This window comes from Pristis pectinata, chromosome 1 (assembly GCF_009764475.1).
Source record: "Pristis pectinata isolate sPriPec2 chromosome 1, sPriPec2.1.pri, whole genome shotgun sequence".
In the NCBI taxonomy this organism is placed as follows: domain Eukaryota; kingdom Metazoa; phylum Chordata; class Chondrichthyes; order Rhinopristiformes; family Pristidae; genus Pristis; species Pristis pectinata.
This window is the reverse complement of record NC_067405.1, coordinates 119,094,212-119,107,828: the sequence shown is the minus strand read 5'-3', so window position 1 is coordinate 119,107,828 and position 13,617 is coordinate 119,094,212. Positions and strand designations below refer to the sequence as shown.

Here is a 13,617-nt window from a genome sequence, read left to right as displayed (position 1 = left end):
GCTCTTTAATCTACTTTTAACTACCATTGTACTTCCTCTAGTCTTTAAGTATTGATAAATTCCTGCTGAAGGCTTAGTTGATTCAGAACTGAAGAAAGCCACATTGTCTTGCAATTAGCACAGAATTGCATAATTTACTTAAACCACAGTGATACTTAGGCCATCATACAGTAAGGGGGAAGGTGGCAAGCTAGCCAACTAGAACTCTAACAGTGGAACTGTATATTAGTATAGAGCAAGAGAAATGGTTTCCATGCTTGAAGGCAAAGTGGTGTGGTTAGTGGAGAAGGATCATAAATACAAGTCAATGATATTCAAAAGTAAAGAAGTTCCTTTTTCAGGAGAGCAAGACTGGAACTTCCTACCAAGAAGAATGGTTAAATTGAATACCAGATGGGAAGCTACTGCAATGCAGGAGGAAGGATTAGAGGGTCACACTAATAGAGAGAGACAAATTAGTATGTAAAAAGGTACCTTGTGGAGCATTAGCATTCAGACTAGTACAATGAATGGCCTATTTCCATGTTGTTAATATACTGCCATCATTACAAGTGGTTCTTAAGATAGTTCAGCAAATTCAAAGGTTAATTTTGATTTAACACACTGACCTATTGTTAGTCAGGAAGTAATTTAGAGATAGATACCAAGACCACCAAAGTGTTAAATTGTAAACATCGACAGCAGATTAACCACCAAGGATAGGTTAACCAAATGTCTAAGAAAATTACTGTGCACTCATTTGTATGGACCAAAGTATATTTATTCATTTTTAATCCATCATCAGCAACAACAATGCAATGAATATAACTTGAAGATTTCTACTACATTTATGCTAAAGATGAGCCTTTTCCCCCATTCCAGACTGGCATCTTAGGGAGATTTATAATATTATACAATATATCCAGTGAATAGGTTAGAAGTTATGCGATAAAGTGACTTTACTTCTGAGCTGGGATAAGACCATCAATGGCCTGGCCTTTTTCAAGGCTTTTCTCCATTTCAATTAGCAGCTTTACACCATCGACCACCATTTGAACTAATTCAACTTCAGAGAAGCCCAGGCGGTCAGCATTCGAAATATCAAAAATACCACCAACTGCAGCTGTGTCAACACCACCTAGCAAGAAACAAACAGTAAATTGTATTAGTATAATTGTATGCGCCTTGGCTTCAACACAAAAAGCTACTTTAATATAAAAATAGTAAAATCACCATGTTAAACTATGCACTTGAATTCTACCCTAATCAGAATAATTTGTCTGTTTAAACAAAACACCCCAAAAAGTGGAAATTAGTTAACAATCAGCAATAGAGTATTTCAAAAAAAAACATTCCATGTTCCTTATAAGGTAGTGAATGCCAGCAACATAAATTGCTCATCTGCAATAGATTTTGTTTAAAAATAATGTTCAGCGCTACTTCAGTTTTTTTTTAAAAAAAGGGTAATTTTATTGCTTTGCTGTATTCAAGTCATCTTGTGCCAATACACACGAACATGGAAAGGAAACTATGAACTTTGTGCACCAACATTTCCTAATGTAGCCAGAAATGCATCATGCTTTAAACATGTGACAGTGCTTAAGCACTGAAAATAAAAATAGCAACTAATTTATAACAAGTCAGTTATGGTGGGATGAATGCCAGGACGCAAGTGATAATCCAAACAGAATGAGTTCAGATTTATTTAACAGAATCCAAATTTGGCTGAGAAGCTAACTGCTTATTTGAAAAACCAGTGAAGTAAAAAGATGGTGTCTGGAAAATGGCTCAGCATGGATGTGTCCAGGCCACTTACACATACCTCCTAATTAGGGGTCTGAAGTCACAGAAAATAGTTTGATTCACTCCTGTCCACCCCATCTCACATACACACAAACCCCCTTTGCCATTTCCTCCCTTCCCCCAACAAACCAGATACAATTTTTTGCTCTACTAAAAAAGGAGCATCTTAAGTCCTTAATATCTTAATTGTTTGCCTGGCCTTTAAGTCAAGAAAGGCCAAGAATGTGGTTGAGACATCAGTGAAGCAGATGCAATTTAGTTCCAATTATATGGGTAATTTTGAAAGGCTGAATGTGTATAGTTTGCATCTCTTCAAAATTCCCCTCCTAAAATGGCCACAATTCCTGTATATGGTTGGAAGCACAAATCAATTGTTACAGCTTCTCATGAAGAGTAAATGAATTCTGGGTGGTGATCCAGTCCTCTACTGCCAAAGTCAAGTGCACTGGATCACGGACATAGTTCACTGTCAGGTAAGATCCAACCTACCTGTTCCACGCTTCTGCAGTCGCAGTCGTTTCAGAACCTCACCAAATTTTTCGTGTTTGCTGAGATTGGGTAGTTTCACGTGAACACCAGCACGGAGGCCAGTTCCCAAGTTAGATGGGCATGTCAGGATGTAACCAAGGTGCTCATTCCACATAAATGCATGGCCATTGCTTTTGAAGACATTTTCAATCTATAATTTAAAAGAAATTGTTCAAAGAAAAATACAAAGCATCTTTAGGCTTTTACTGACTCAGTGACACTCATGTACCTTTGCTAGTCCAGTGCAGAAACGGGTGAAGACTTCCTTCATGTTTCCACCTTTCTGCATGGAGATAACTCGAAGATGATCTTCTTCATTTACCCAAACTAGGAAAGTCTTATTGTCATTATGCCTAGAAAACAGGTTTAATTTAGAACAAGCAAAAACAAAAAACAGGAACTTTGCTTCTCTATTTAAGAGAGGATTCTATCATTATGTCAAAATACAATTACTTGAGGCATTTATGTATTTTCATCTAAATGGCATCACATTAGAATTTCTATCAGATTATTTTATCCAAAAATGGCCCTCAATTTGCCAACATAGCTGAGGTTAATTGAGGAGAGAGTGAAGGGAAGAAAGAAGATGCTTTGGCTCAGTATGAAAAAGAATTTTCACCCCAATCTACCTAATCCATCATAAACAGTGGTAAGAAATTGGCTACATATTCAGATGTATGACCTGACATCACTTCCAAGAAAAGGAGTTATCCATATGTAAACTATGAAGAAGAAAACAGGTTATGTGTAGAAATATTGCCTTCCACATAAACAAAGCTAACTGAGTAGAAGGAATTATCAGTTTGCCAGTTACACAATGGCTAACTGAAGTTAAACAGACTTGTGAAATCCAAAACAACTATTCTTGCTGATGGTGAACCATCCCCCATCCCTCCAAGCCCACCAAGATCACAACATTAGAAACATTCCAAGAATTACAAAAATGCAATCAGATTCAGTGAAGAACAGAAAATCTTTCAGCTGTTTGTTGGCTCTCCAAAAGGATTCCAAAGTAATTTCCCTCCAGAAATAGCTGGTCAGACCATTTCTCCTTATTAGATGCAGAGCTCCCAGCATGCTAGAATAACAGTAATCAGAATTGCAAATTGAAATTATTGCAAATAAATCTATTCTTCATATCTTACTCCCACACCAAGAACTGACCAAATGCCTCTGCCATCAGGCCAGTCACGTGCCATCCCAGAGGCCAGCAGTAGTGGAGACACAGGCTTGTCAAACAGAAAGTGGTCATCAATTAGGTTCTGTTGTTCCTCATCAGTCATGTTCTTCAGAGCATAGTATTTTCCAGTAAATTCACCATCTAGACTTTTCAAGCCTAGTGAAAAGAGAAGTTACCATACAAGAACTGTTATAACACCAGGAATAAGTCACTTTAGATTTTAGTCTGGTTTTATAACTTGACAAGTTAAAAGCCCCTCAAAAAGGATTTTTTCTCCTTTAGAAAAGACAAAGCCAGGAGTTGCATTTATATGAAAAGATTTTCACATGATTTTCTGAGCATCTCAATACATTTATGTGGGGATATAGAAGAGGTGGCATCAAACAATTGCAAACAGCAACATGATAATGATCTATTTAAAAAGTGTTGATGGAACACAACTTAAGAAATGGTTCTGTAGGGGATTAAAAAGTAACACTACAAGAGCAGTTTGAATCTGTGCATAATGCACATCTTGAAAGCCTGTGTTTAGGCAATATTAGATGAATCATCAGTCAGATTTGAGGGTTGGTTTATAATCAAATTGTAGAGATAACTTGCTTTAAAAATCACAATGACCAGGTCGTCAGAAATAAATGGATTGCAGCCATGTTTCAGTGCAAAAGCAGAGGCACACCCATCCACAACTTATCCGTGGCAAAAAGATTGCAGGCATAGGAGCAGGTTCTTTTGTTCTGAAGTAAGTTCGAGACAATGAAAAATCCAGGAACTCCAGCAGAGGAGTTGCTGGCAGTGCCAGAGCCTCGCTTCAGACACCTCAAAAGATTTTGTTTTAAATAATTATGCAGCCAATCCATGATTCCAGTGTGGGCCATTTGTATTATTTGCCTGGCAGCCCTGCCTGATAGTTATAGGTTCAGTTTGAGCATTTCTTGGTGGCCAGAAAGTTAGTAACTCAAAGCAAGAAATTATTTTTCAGCTCAAAACACTATAATGCCAATAGTCAGGTCAGGGATAGGTGTGGGCCATCAGAATCCCTGATGTGCATGGGTATGCACCATGTGGGTCTTAGTGCAATTGTATTTTGATGACTCACTGTACATTGAGGAAACCTACCCTCTGATGCACTGTATCTCTCCAAAACAGGGAGACTTAAAAACTTCCAAATACATTATCCTTGATAACTTCTCCACAGCCAGATATTGGGAAAAAGTGTGGCATATTTTTCCCCAGAACTTTTCAAAGTTGAATCATCTCAGGCAGAAGACAAATGGAGATTGTTTGTCTTAATCGTGCAAAATCTTTTTGCCAAAATAGCAAGATTAAAAGAAAAATGCCAAAGTATTTTGTTTTGAAAGACAGAATAATGAGAAACAATGATGTATTGAAATATTATGCCCTCAAAGCCTTTTTTCACAATTTAATTTTATAATCTGAAACATGTGGTCCAGAAATTTGTCAGAAGTTCTGCATCACATTTCCCTATGAGTTACAGTAACACGTGGCAGTTACAGTTTATCCCACACTTGCAATGTTATTGGACACGTTGCACTTGCAATTCAGAGTGCAAGATTTTATGGTACTGGCTCATTTTCTGGAGAAGGGGGAAATACTTGGTGAGAGCCCAAATCTTCAGAGCTTTTTAAAAAATATACACAAAGAATCATTTAAAGGAAACATTTCAGTTTTTCAAAACTAGTTTCTGTACAAGCATTAGGACAATATGTAATCGGTGTACACTCTTTCTCGGTCTTAAAAATGAAGTCACCTTAATTTGTATAAAAAAAACTGAAGCCAGTAGCTGATGTTTTAAACACTGCAGAGTTTGACAAGAGGTCACAAGCTAACAGAGTATTCATTTCCATAAATGGTTCAACTATGCAAGTTACACTTTTCACAGATAAATGGAAATAGCATTAACAGTAAGCTGAAACAGTAGATTAACCTGAAACTTGTGGGTTTTGTTTAAGGAAATGAAATGAATTAGTTCCCCATTTCAGGCAAGAGCCATCTTATATTCAGAGATGATTCACTTAACAAGACTTTAGTTTCTTTGGCAGAAGTAATCATTTTTTGTGGGGCTGGGAAAAGGGTGCAGCAAGGCATTACAAGAACATTCCATCTGCTTGTGAAGTGGGATAACCTAATAATGCAAAGTTTTCAGACAAGGGAAAATGCAAAGGAAATGCAGGAGACCGAGCAGAATAGATATTGGTTAACATTCAGTAAGTTAGGTTGTGGAGGCATTAGTGGTGATCTTTCAAAAATCACTAAATTCAGGAATGGTTCCAAAGGACTGAAAAAAAATCACAAATGTCACTCCACTCTAAGAAGAGAGGGAGGCAAAAGACAGGAAATTATAGGCCAGTTAGCCTGACTTCAGTGGTTGGTATGATGTTAGAGTCCATTACTGAGGATGAAGTTTCAGGGTACTTGGAAGCACATGATAAAATAGGCTGAAGTCAGCATGGTTTCCTTAAGGGAAAATCTTTCCTGACAAAACAGTTGGAATTCTGGAGGAAGTAACAGGCAGGATGGACAAAGGAGAGTCCGTGGATGTTGTTTACTTGGATTTTCGGAAGGCCTTTGACATGGTGCTGCTAAACAAGATAGGAGCCCATGATATTACAGGAAAGGGACTAGCATAGATAGAAGATTGGCTGACTGGCAGAAGGCAAAGAGTGGGAACAAAGAGGGCCTTTTCTGGTTGGCTGCCAGTGACTAGTGGTGGTCTGCAGGGGTCAGTGTTGGGTCTGCTACTTTTCACATTATATGTCAATGATCTGGATAACAGAATGGAGAGCTTTGTGGCCAAGTTTGCAGATGATACAAAGACAGATGGAGGGGCAGGTAGTGTTGAGGAAGCAGGGAGTCTGCAGAAGGATTTGGACGGGTTGGGAGAATGGGCAAAGAAGAGGCAGATGGAATACAGCATCGGGAGGTGTATTTTCATGCACTTTGGTAGAAGGAATAAAGGTGTAAACTTTTTTTTAAAAACGGAGCAAATTCAGAAATCGGAGGTGCAAAGGGACTTTGAGTCCTAGTGCAGGATTTCCTAAAGGTTAACTTGCAGGATGAGTCAGTAGTAAGGAAGGCAAATGCAATGTTAGCCTTCATTTCAGGAGGACTGGAATATAAAAGAGGATGTAATGCTGAGATTTTAGAAGGCATTGGTCAGACCACATTTGGAGTATTGTGAGCAGTTTTGGGCCCCCATATCCAAGGATGGATGTGCTGGCATTGGAGAGGGTCAAGAGGAGGTTTACGAGAATGATCCTGGGAATGAAAGGATTAATGTATGAGGAGTGTTTTATGTCTCTGGGCCTGTACTTGTGGAGTTTAGAAGAATGGGTGGGGGGTCTCTCATTGACATCTACCGAGTATTGAAAGGCCTGGATAAAAGTGGATGTGAAGGGGACGTTTCCAGTAGTGGGAGAGTCTGGGACCAGAGGGCACAGCCTCAGAATAAAAGGATGTCCCTTTAGAACAGAGGCGAGGAGTAAATTTCTTTAGCCAGAGGGTAGTGAATCTGTGGAATTCATTGCCACAGACGGCAGTAGAGGCCAAGCCATTGGGTATATTTAAAGCGGAGGTTGACAGGTTCTTAATTAGTAAGGGCATCAAAGGTTACAGGGAGAAAGCAGGAGAATGGGGTTGAGTGGGAAAAATAAATCAGCCATGATCGAATTGTGGAGCAGACGCAAAGGACCAAATGGCCTAATTCTGCTCCTATGTCTTATGGTCTATGTTCTTATATGGTCACTTCTGAATTATCAATGCTGGTTTTCCAGAATTATATCAAATTCTTGGATTACGTTACAAGGAAAAAGAAACTGATTTTAAAAAGTAAAGCATATTGTGCCCATTCAACTTTACCGTCCTCTGAAAGTTTCTCAATAGCACGACGCTCCCCTCGACTGCAGTGAGGGGGAAGGCAAAAGCCACGGATGCTGCGGCCAGTGCGGACTCGGCTACTCAGCACATAGTTAGGATCCAGGTCATCACCACCCTAAAAGACAAATCATGTTTATACTTCACTTTGTTATTAACAGAACAAGTTCTATTCAAATTTTCTCATCCATTAAATGGCATCCAATTGTCTGGAATAATTTCAGACCAGAGACACAACTCGAATTATTGCCCAGATTATAGTGCACCCAGATTCATGTATTCTGATGCAAACATTTGGCAAGTATCATATTTCAAGGCAACTTTCCATTTGACACAAGAATGAGCTTAAATATTCCTTGCAGTTTCTTTAGGAGTTGGAATATAAACTCACACCTGAGCACAGAAATTACCATTTCCATATGTATCACTGAGAAAGGTGCCAATGAATGCAGTTGTAGGGCAGTGGGGGGGGGGGGGGGGGGGGGGGGAGAGAGAGAATGTCCAGGTCAGGCCACTTATATGGCTGGTACAATGCTGACAGAAGGACACCTTGAGGAAGGTCACCTGCCCATTCTCAAAATGCCAAAAGCACAGAGAGACAATTAAATCCAATGACACAGTCAAAACAGCAATTTCTAGGCAAAATATTGGGGACAAAGAAAAGGGCTTCCAAAATCTGTAGATTTGATAATATTACAAAATAATGCCGAGCCTTATTTTATACAATAATTGGAGATTATTAGGATTCCACTTATTAAACAAGCTATAGAAAAAATGATAGTCTAATCACAAAAGACTTTTTAGTGAAGGGAAACTCATTAACAAATTGTTAAAGGCTACTTAAAATCTACTCATCCAATTTTACAAGACAGAACAATGTTCCAGTATTGTATCAAGAATTCCGGCTGGATTCAGTGAAGAATTACTGGGTGTTAGAGTACTTTTCATTCACTGTGTATAGACTTTTTGTACTACTATGTCATCTTTCATGATTTTAGGATGCCTCAAAACATTTTACATCCAATGAAACACTTCAGTGTGATCACAGGAAGTGTGCATCCAAATTAATGTGCAGCAAATCCCCATAAATTCTAGATATTATTGTATTGCTGTTAAGTAATATCGATAGATTCCATTTTTTTTGTGGCCCCCGCAGAGAGATTCATTTCTTGTGCTATCCATTCCAATTATAAATGTGGAATACAAACTAATAACTACATTACCTTCTTTAACCTTTATTCTGAACCTTCCCTCACCTCTTTCTCCCCCCCCCCCCCCCCAAAGGAGTGGGATGGGACAGGCAGGCATGCTTGGAAATAGAGAGATTGAAAGATATGTATAGTTAGGACACTTTTAACAACTCCCCAGCTTCACTTCAAAGTAGAGTCCCATGATCTTTTGAGAGAACACAAGCACATAAGAATTTCATGTCTCATCCAAATGGCAATGCAGTCTTTATCCACTTCTGCACCAAGATGTCAACCAGATGATTTTTCTGCTCAAGTCTTTGGAGTAAACTTGAACCCACAATTTTATGACTCAGAGGCAAAGGCTCTACCAACCCAGCCAAGGCTGATACAAGTAGTTTATTCTTTAAAATGCATTGGAAGACAACCAACGCTTATGTTTAGTCAAGAATTGAACCCCATTGTCTAACCTTGAGTTTCTCAGGGTGAAGGTCAGTTTTGTGCTTGTCAGTAGGTTTGTAGCCACCATGACGGTCCCGAATAACTGGATCAAAAAGGTCTTTGAAAACATCATAACTTTCTTCATCGCCAGCTACACAACCTACTGTCATAATAAATGGATGACCTAGATACAAAAAGAAAGAACAATTGCAGGTGGCGTTTCTTTCACCTGATCACTCAGATTGCCAAACGATTAATAACTATATCCGCTGACTTTTGAAAGGAGCACCAAGCTGGATTCATTTTAAAATGGAAGGGAAGATGAGAAGTGAGTCATTCGGCTGTTTTGCCTTACGAGTTATTCAAGAAACGTTGAGCCTTTGAGGAGAGGGGAGGGCAAATTTTGCAATTCGTGTATAAAGTAACGAACAATGATCAAGTCTTTTAAAAGAATTGATTAATATGACTTTCATTTTAGCAAGTCATTTTTAGGAGCAAAAAAAAAACATTAATCGGCCATGTGCTTAAATCAACAACACTCGGTTTAGGTCGCGGCGTTGATTGTACAGACGGACAAACTAGTCCACAGTGCCGCGTTGTAACTGGATTAGTAAACCTTGCGTCAAAGTAGATGGATTTTATACTATTCCGGGCAATCTAAGTGTTTTAGCGGGATTACCAATTCAAGATGACCATTACCAATCAATCATTAAAGATGACACCACTGGGGGTTGATTTGTCTTTCCGTTTCTGAGCACTTTAGCCATGTGGTTATTGTGCTGACTCAAAGCGGGAAACTCCTCTACTGCCCACAGCCTCTCTCAAGCCAAGCAACAGCGACGTGCGAGGAGTCACAACTACTTTAAGGAAATCAAATGCAAAAAAAAACTATCCCCTGCACAGAAAGTCCTTGGGTGTAATCCATTCTTGTAGATTTACTCGAGTGCGGGAAGCCAGGATACCGGCTCATATAATTACCATTTATATAACATTTTCCTTAGGGTTGAATTAATTGTCCCGATTATTCAGTGATCGGTTGTGGACGGGCTGGGTTAAAAAAAACCAAGTGCCACGTTTAGTTTAAGATTTTCCTCAACTAACTTATGGCCACCTTGCAAAGTAACGCTGCTGTATGGAAGAAAGCAGGGAGCTCATCCAAGGGAGGTTTTACCTGGATTGTCGACCCCAGTCTGAATGACATCGTCAAGGGTAAATCCGCTGGGGGTCTGCTTATCTCTCAATTTGCTATAAATCTCCAGGGTCAGGACTTTGGCCATGTGGTTATTGTGTTGGCTCAAATCCGGAAATTCGTCCTTTGAAGAATATTTCATTTTCAGGAGGTTGTGACTGTTGCCGAATGGCATGGTAACCGCTTTACTGCAATACAAACAACAGCTTTATACATTAGATTTAATAGGATAAAATAAATGGCTTCTCGGAGCGAGGGTTTGAGTGAACGGGTTGGGTCCAGTTTATCGGGAATGCATTGAACGCTGTATGACGAATGTGAATGCGTCTCATTTGCAGATCTTTATTTTAAAGAAGACATACTATTTAGCGCGAACTTTGAAGCTACACAATTATTCGAAATTGCCAAAGTATCTGGAATCCGTGGTTTAATAAACTTCTGCGCGAGTATAGCAAAGTCTCTTGCACATTTTAGACACTTTAATCCTATTGCATGGCGAGGAAGGTCATTAAAGTTCTCCAAGCGACAAAACTCAATTTAAAGAATGATTTTATACGAAAACCCGACTTTTTAAAAACATTAAAATCCCCAACTGATGGACTGTGATGATCATTTCCGACGTTTGAGGGAAAATGTTCACGATTAACTAATGATAATTCCGGGGTAGTTTTACAATTGTTCCGCGCGGCTGAATGCTGAAGATCACGGCATTCTCAAATAGCGTTACGATTACGTAAATTCCTCGTCCTTCGTGACCCTATCGCGCTGTATTTCATACAAGATTTATGAAGGACGATCCAAGTACATTAAATGTGTGATAACGTCCACAATTCACGGATTAGAAATAGTACAAGGTATTTTCTCTCAACGGATTAGTGCAGCTATCATTCGCAATCCCGAACAAATATCTTGCTTGCCGTTTGTGTACATTACAATGCAAGGTTACGAAAAAGATTAAACGCATTCCATTGACATTGATAAATTTTATGGATTTTCGTCTTTCTAACACACATTCCTCCAATACTGTATTAAGAATGCATAGATTGCTTTACCAATCAGTAAGTACTCTGGATAATCCTCCCGTTCAACGATGCATCTAAATAGATGCTTCAAGGTTAGACTTGAGTATTATTACATTTAATAAACATTTGATTCCAACTGAACTTTGTGATGATTTTGATCTTATTTCATCTACTCATACCTGATTTTTAAGGCAAGGAAATGCATTTAATTTGCATTTTGCTAGACCTACTTAATCCAAAAAATAGCTTTGAAACATACATTTTTCTCTAAACAAATTAAGTAAAAAATGCTTTAATTTTATTTTACTAGCTAACTTTGATTTGCAAAACGACGTTACCTGAATAAGCAAGAAAATTGAAGCACCAATTTAATTCTAAGACTGTGCTTTCCACTTTATCCTGATCTCCGCACCACCCTGATTGGTGTCCAAGTGTTCCGCTGGCTCCCATTGAATTATATAGCGCACCGGGACCGCTCTCTCATTGGTTGCTAAATTTAGTTCCATTCACAGCACGATCTGTCAATCAAGGGGTTGCGCGGCGGAGAGGATGTGTATGACGTCATCGTCATGCGCCCAAGACCGAAGGAAGGTCGTGGCGTCATATTCGTGCGTCCAGGCCGAGGGGGGGTGCATGTGCGAGTTTGTTGGTGAGTTCTTGGCTCTTGCTGGAAGATCCTCAGGGGTTTATAGAGCGTTGGGAAGCTGTGGAGCGTTGCATAGTTACTGGAGAAGCAAAGGGCTGCAGATGCTGGAATCCAGATGGGAAACATCCAGATGAGGGACTCAGCAGGCCTGGCAGCATCCATTGGAGAAGAGCAGGCGGTCAACATTCAGGTCAGGGCCCTTCCTCAGGACTGAAGATGGGAAAAGGGGAAGCCCAATATATAGGAGGGGGGGGGGAGAAACAGCAGTGATAGGTGGACCAAAAGAGGGGAGCTGGGGTGGGCACAAGGTGGTGACAGGTAGATGCAGGTAGTGATAGGCAGGTGTGGGGGAGGAAGGGAGAGCAGATGTGCCAGGGAATGGGTCAAAGGTAAGGAGGAAAAAAAGGGGGGTAGAAAAAGAGAGAGGCTAGGAAGGGGAAGAAAAGAAGAGGCATGGGGGGGTGGAATTACTTAAAGTGGGAGAATTCAGTGTTCATGTCATTAGGCTGCAAGGTTCCAAGATGGAAAATGAGGTGCTGTTCCTCCAGTTGGCGCTTGGAATTCTCCTGGCAGTGGAGGAGGCCGAGGACTGACGTGTTTGTAATAGTGTGGGAGGGGGAGTTGAAGTGACTGGCAACGGGGAGATGCAGATCGTGGTTACGGACAGAGGGCAGATGTTCCGCAAAACGGTCACCTAGTCTGCGTTTGGTCTCACCAATGTAGAGGAGGCCACACTTGGAGCACTGAATGCAGTCGATGATATTAAGGGAGGTGCAGGTACATCTGTCTCACCTGAAAGGACTGTTTGGGTGCCTGGATGGAGGTGGTGTAGGAGCAGGTGTTGCACTTATGGTGGGGACAGTGGAAAGTTCCCGGGGTGGGATCGGCATGGGTGGGGAGGGAGGAGTGAACTAGGGAGTTGCAGAGAGAGCGGTCCCTGCGAAAGGCAGAAGGGGGTGGGAGGGAAAGATGCTTGGTAGTGGGGTCCCATTGGAGATGGCGGAAGTGGCGGAGAATGTGTTGGATACGTAGGCTGGTAGGATGAAATGTGAGGACAAGGGGGACCCTATCCCTGTTGGGTCTGTGTGGGAAATGGCAGAGATGTGGGTGAGAACTCTCTCCCCCACAGTAGGGGGGAAGTACGGTTAGTAAAATTACTAATCGTGGCACGAACCTAATGGCATGAACATTGAATTCTCTCACTTTAAGTAATCCTCCTCCAACCAACCTCCCCCACCAACCATGCCTTCTCTTTTCTTCTCTTTCATCACCTATCTCTTTTTTCTACCCTATTTTTCCTCCTCACCTTTGACTCATCCCCCGATGGATCTGCTCTCCTCTCCTCCCCCGCACCTGCCTATTACTATCTCAGCATCTACCTATCACCACCTTGTGCCCACCCCGCCTCCTTCAGTCCTGAAGAAGGGTCCTGACCCGAAGCGTTGACCGCCTGCTTTTCTCCACGGATGCTGCCTGGCCTGCTGAGTTCATCATAGTGTGTTGCGTAGTTATTGGTTTGGTTGCGGGTTGTCCGGTCATTGGAGCTTGCGTGCTGAGTCTGGGAAAACCAGGTCAAATCCATTGAAGGTACCGGTATGTCATTGGCCTGCACCTCGTGCTGCTGGTGTCTGTTCTTTTGTATAAAGTGCATTTCTTTGTAAACAAAATACATCTGCAATTCAAGACACAGTGTTTTATAAAATGTAAAGAGTTCTCTATCTGCCTTTCAATGAGCTGATTAAGAGATCATT

At 40.7% G+C, this 13,617-nt stretch overlaps 2 protein-coding genes across 3 annotated transcripts in view; one reads left to right on the top strand and one right to left on the bottom strand.

The window, feature by feature from the left end:
- Nucleotides 1-738: 738 nt before the first annotated feature.
- Nucleotides 739-11,685, bottom strand: ckba (creatine kinase, brain a). The gene is made up of 8 exons (XM_052026192.1): nucleotides 11,559-11,685; nucleotides 10,181-10,386; nucleotides 9,039-9,193; nucleotides 7,367-7,499; nucleotides 3,475-3,646; nucleotides 2,540-2,663; nucleotides 2,272-2,461; nucleotides 739-1,117 (listed from the first exon to the last, which is right to left on the bottom strand). Exons 2-8 carry the CDS (start codon nucleotides 10,371-10,373, stop codon nucleotides 939-941), a joined length of 1,146 nt encoding a protein of 381 aa, XP_051882152.1. The 5' UTR covers nucleotides 10,374-10,386; nucleotides 11,559-11,685; the 3' UTR covers nucleotides 739-938.
- A 97-nt stretch (nucleotides 11,686-11,782) lies between these two features.
- The window catches only part of trmt61a (tRNA methyltransferase 61A), a 46,167-nt gene continuing 44,332 nt past the window's right edge, over nucleotides 11,783-13,617 (top strand). Inside the window, exon 1 of one of the 2 annotated variants that reach the window (XM_052026205.1) lies at nucleotides 11,783-11,869. In XM_052026205.1, coding sequence (XP_051882165.1) covers nucleotides 11,854-11,869 — 16 coding nt within the window. In that variant the 5' untranslated portion in view covers nucleotides 11,783-11,853. Of the gene's footprint in view, nucleotides 11,870-11,976; nucleotides 12,057-13,617 lie in introns of those variants that run through there. The other variant, XM_052026214.1, reaches the window with a different exon arrangement.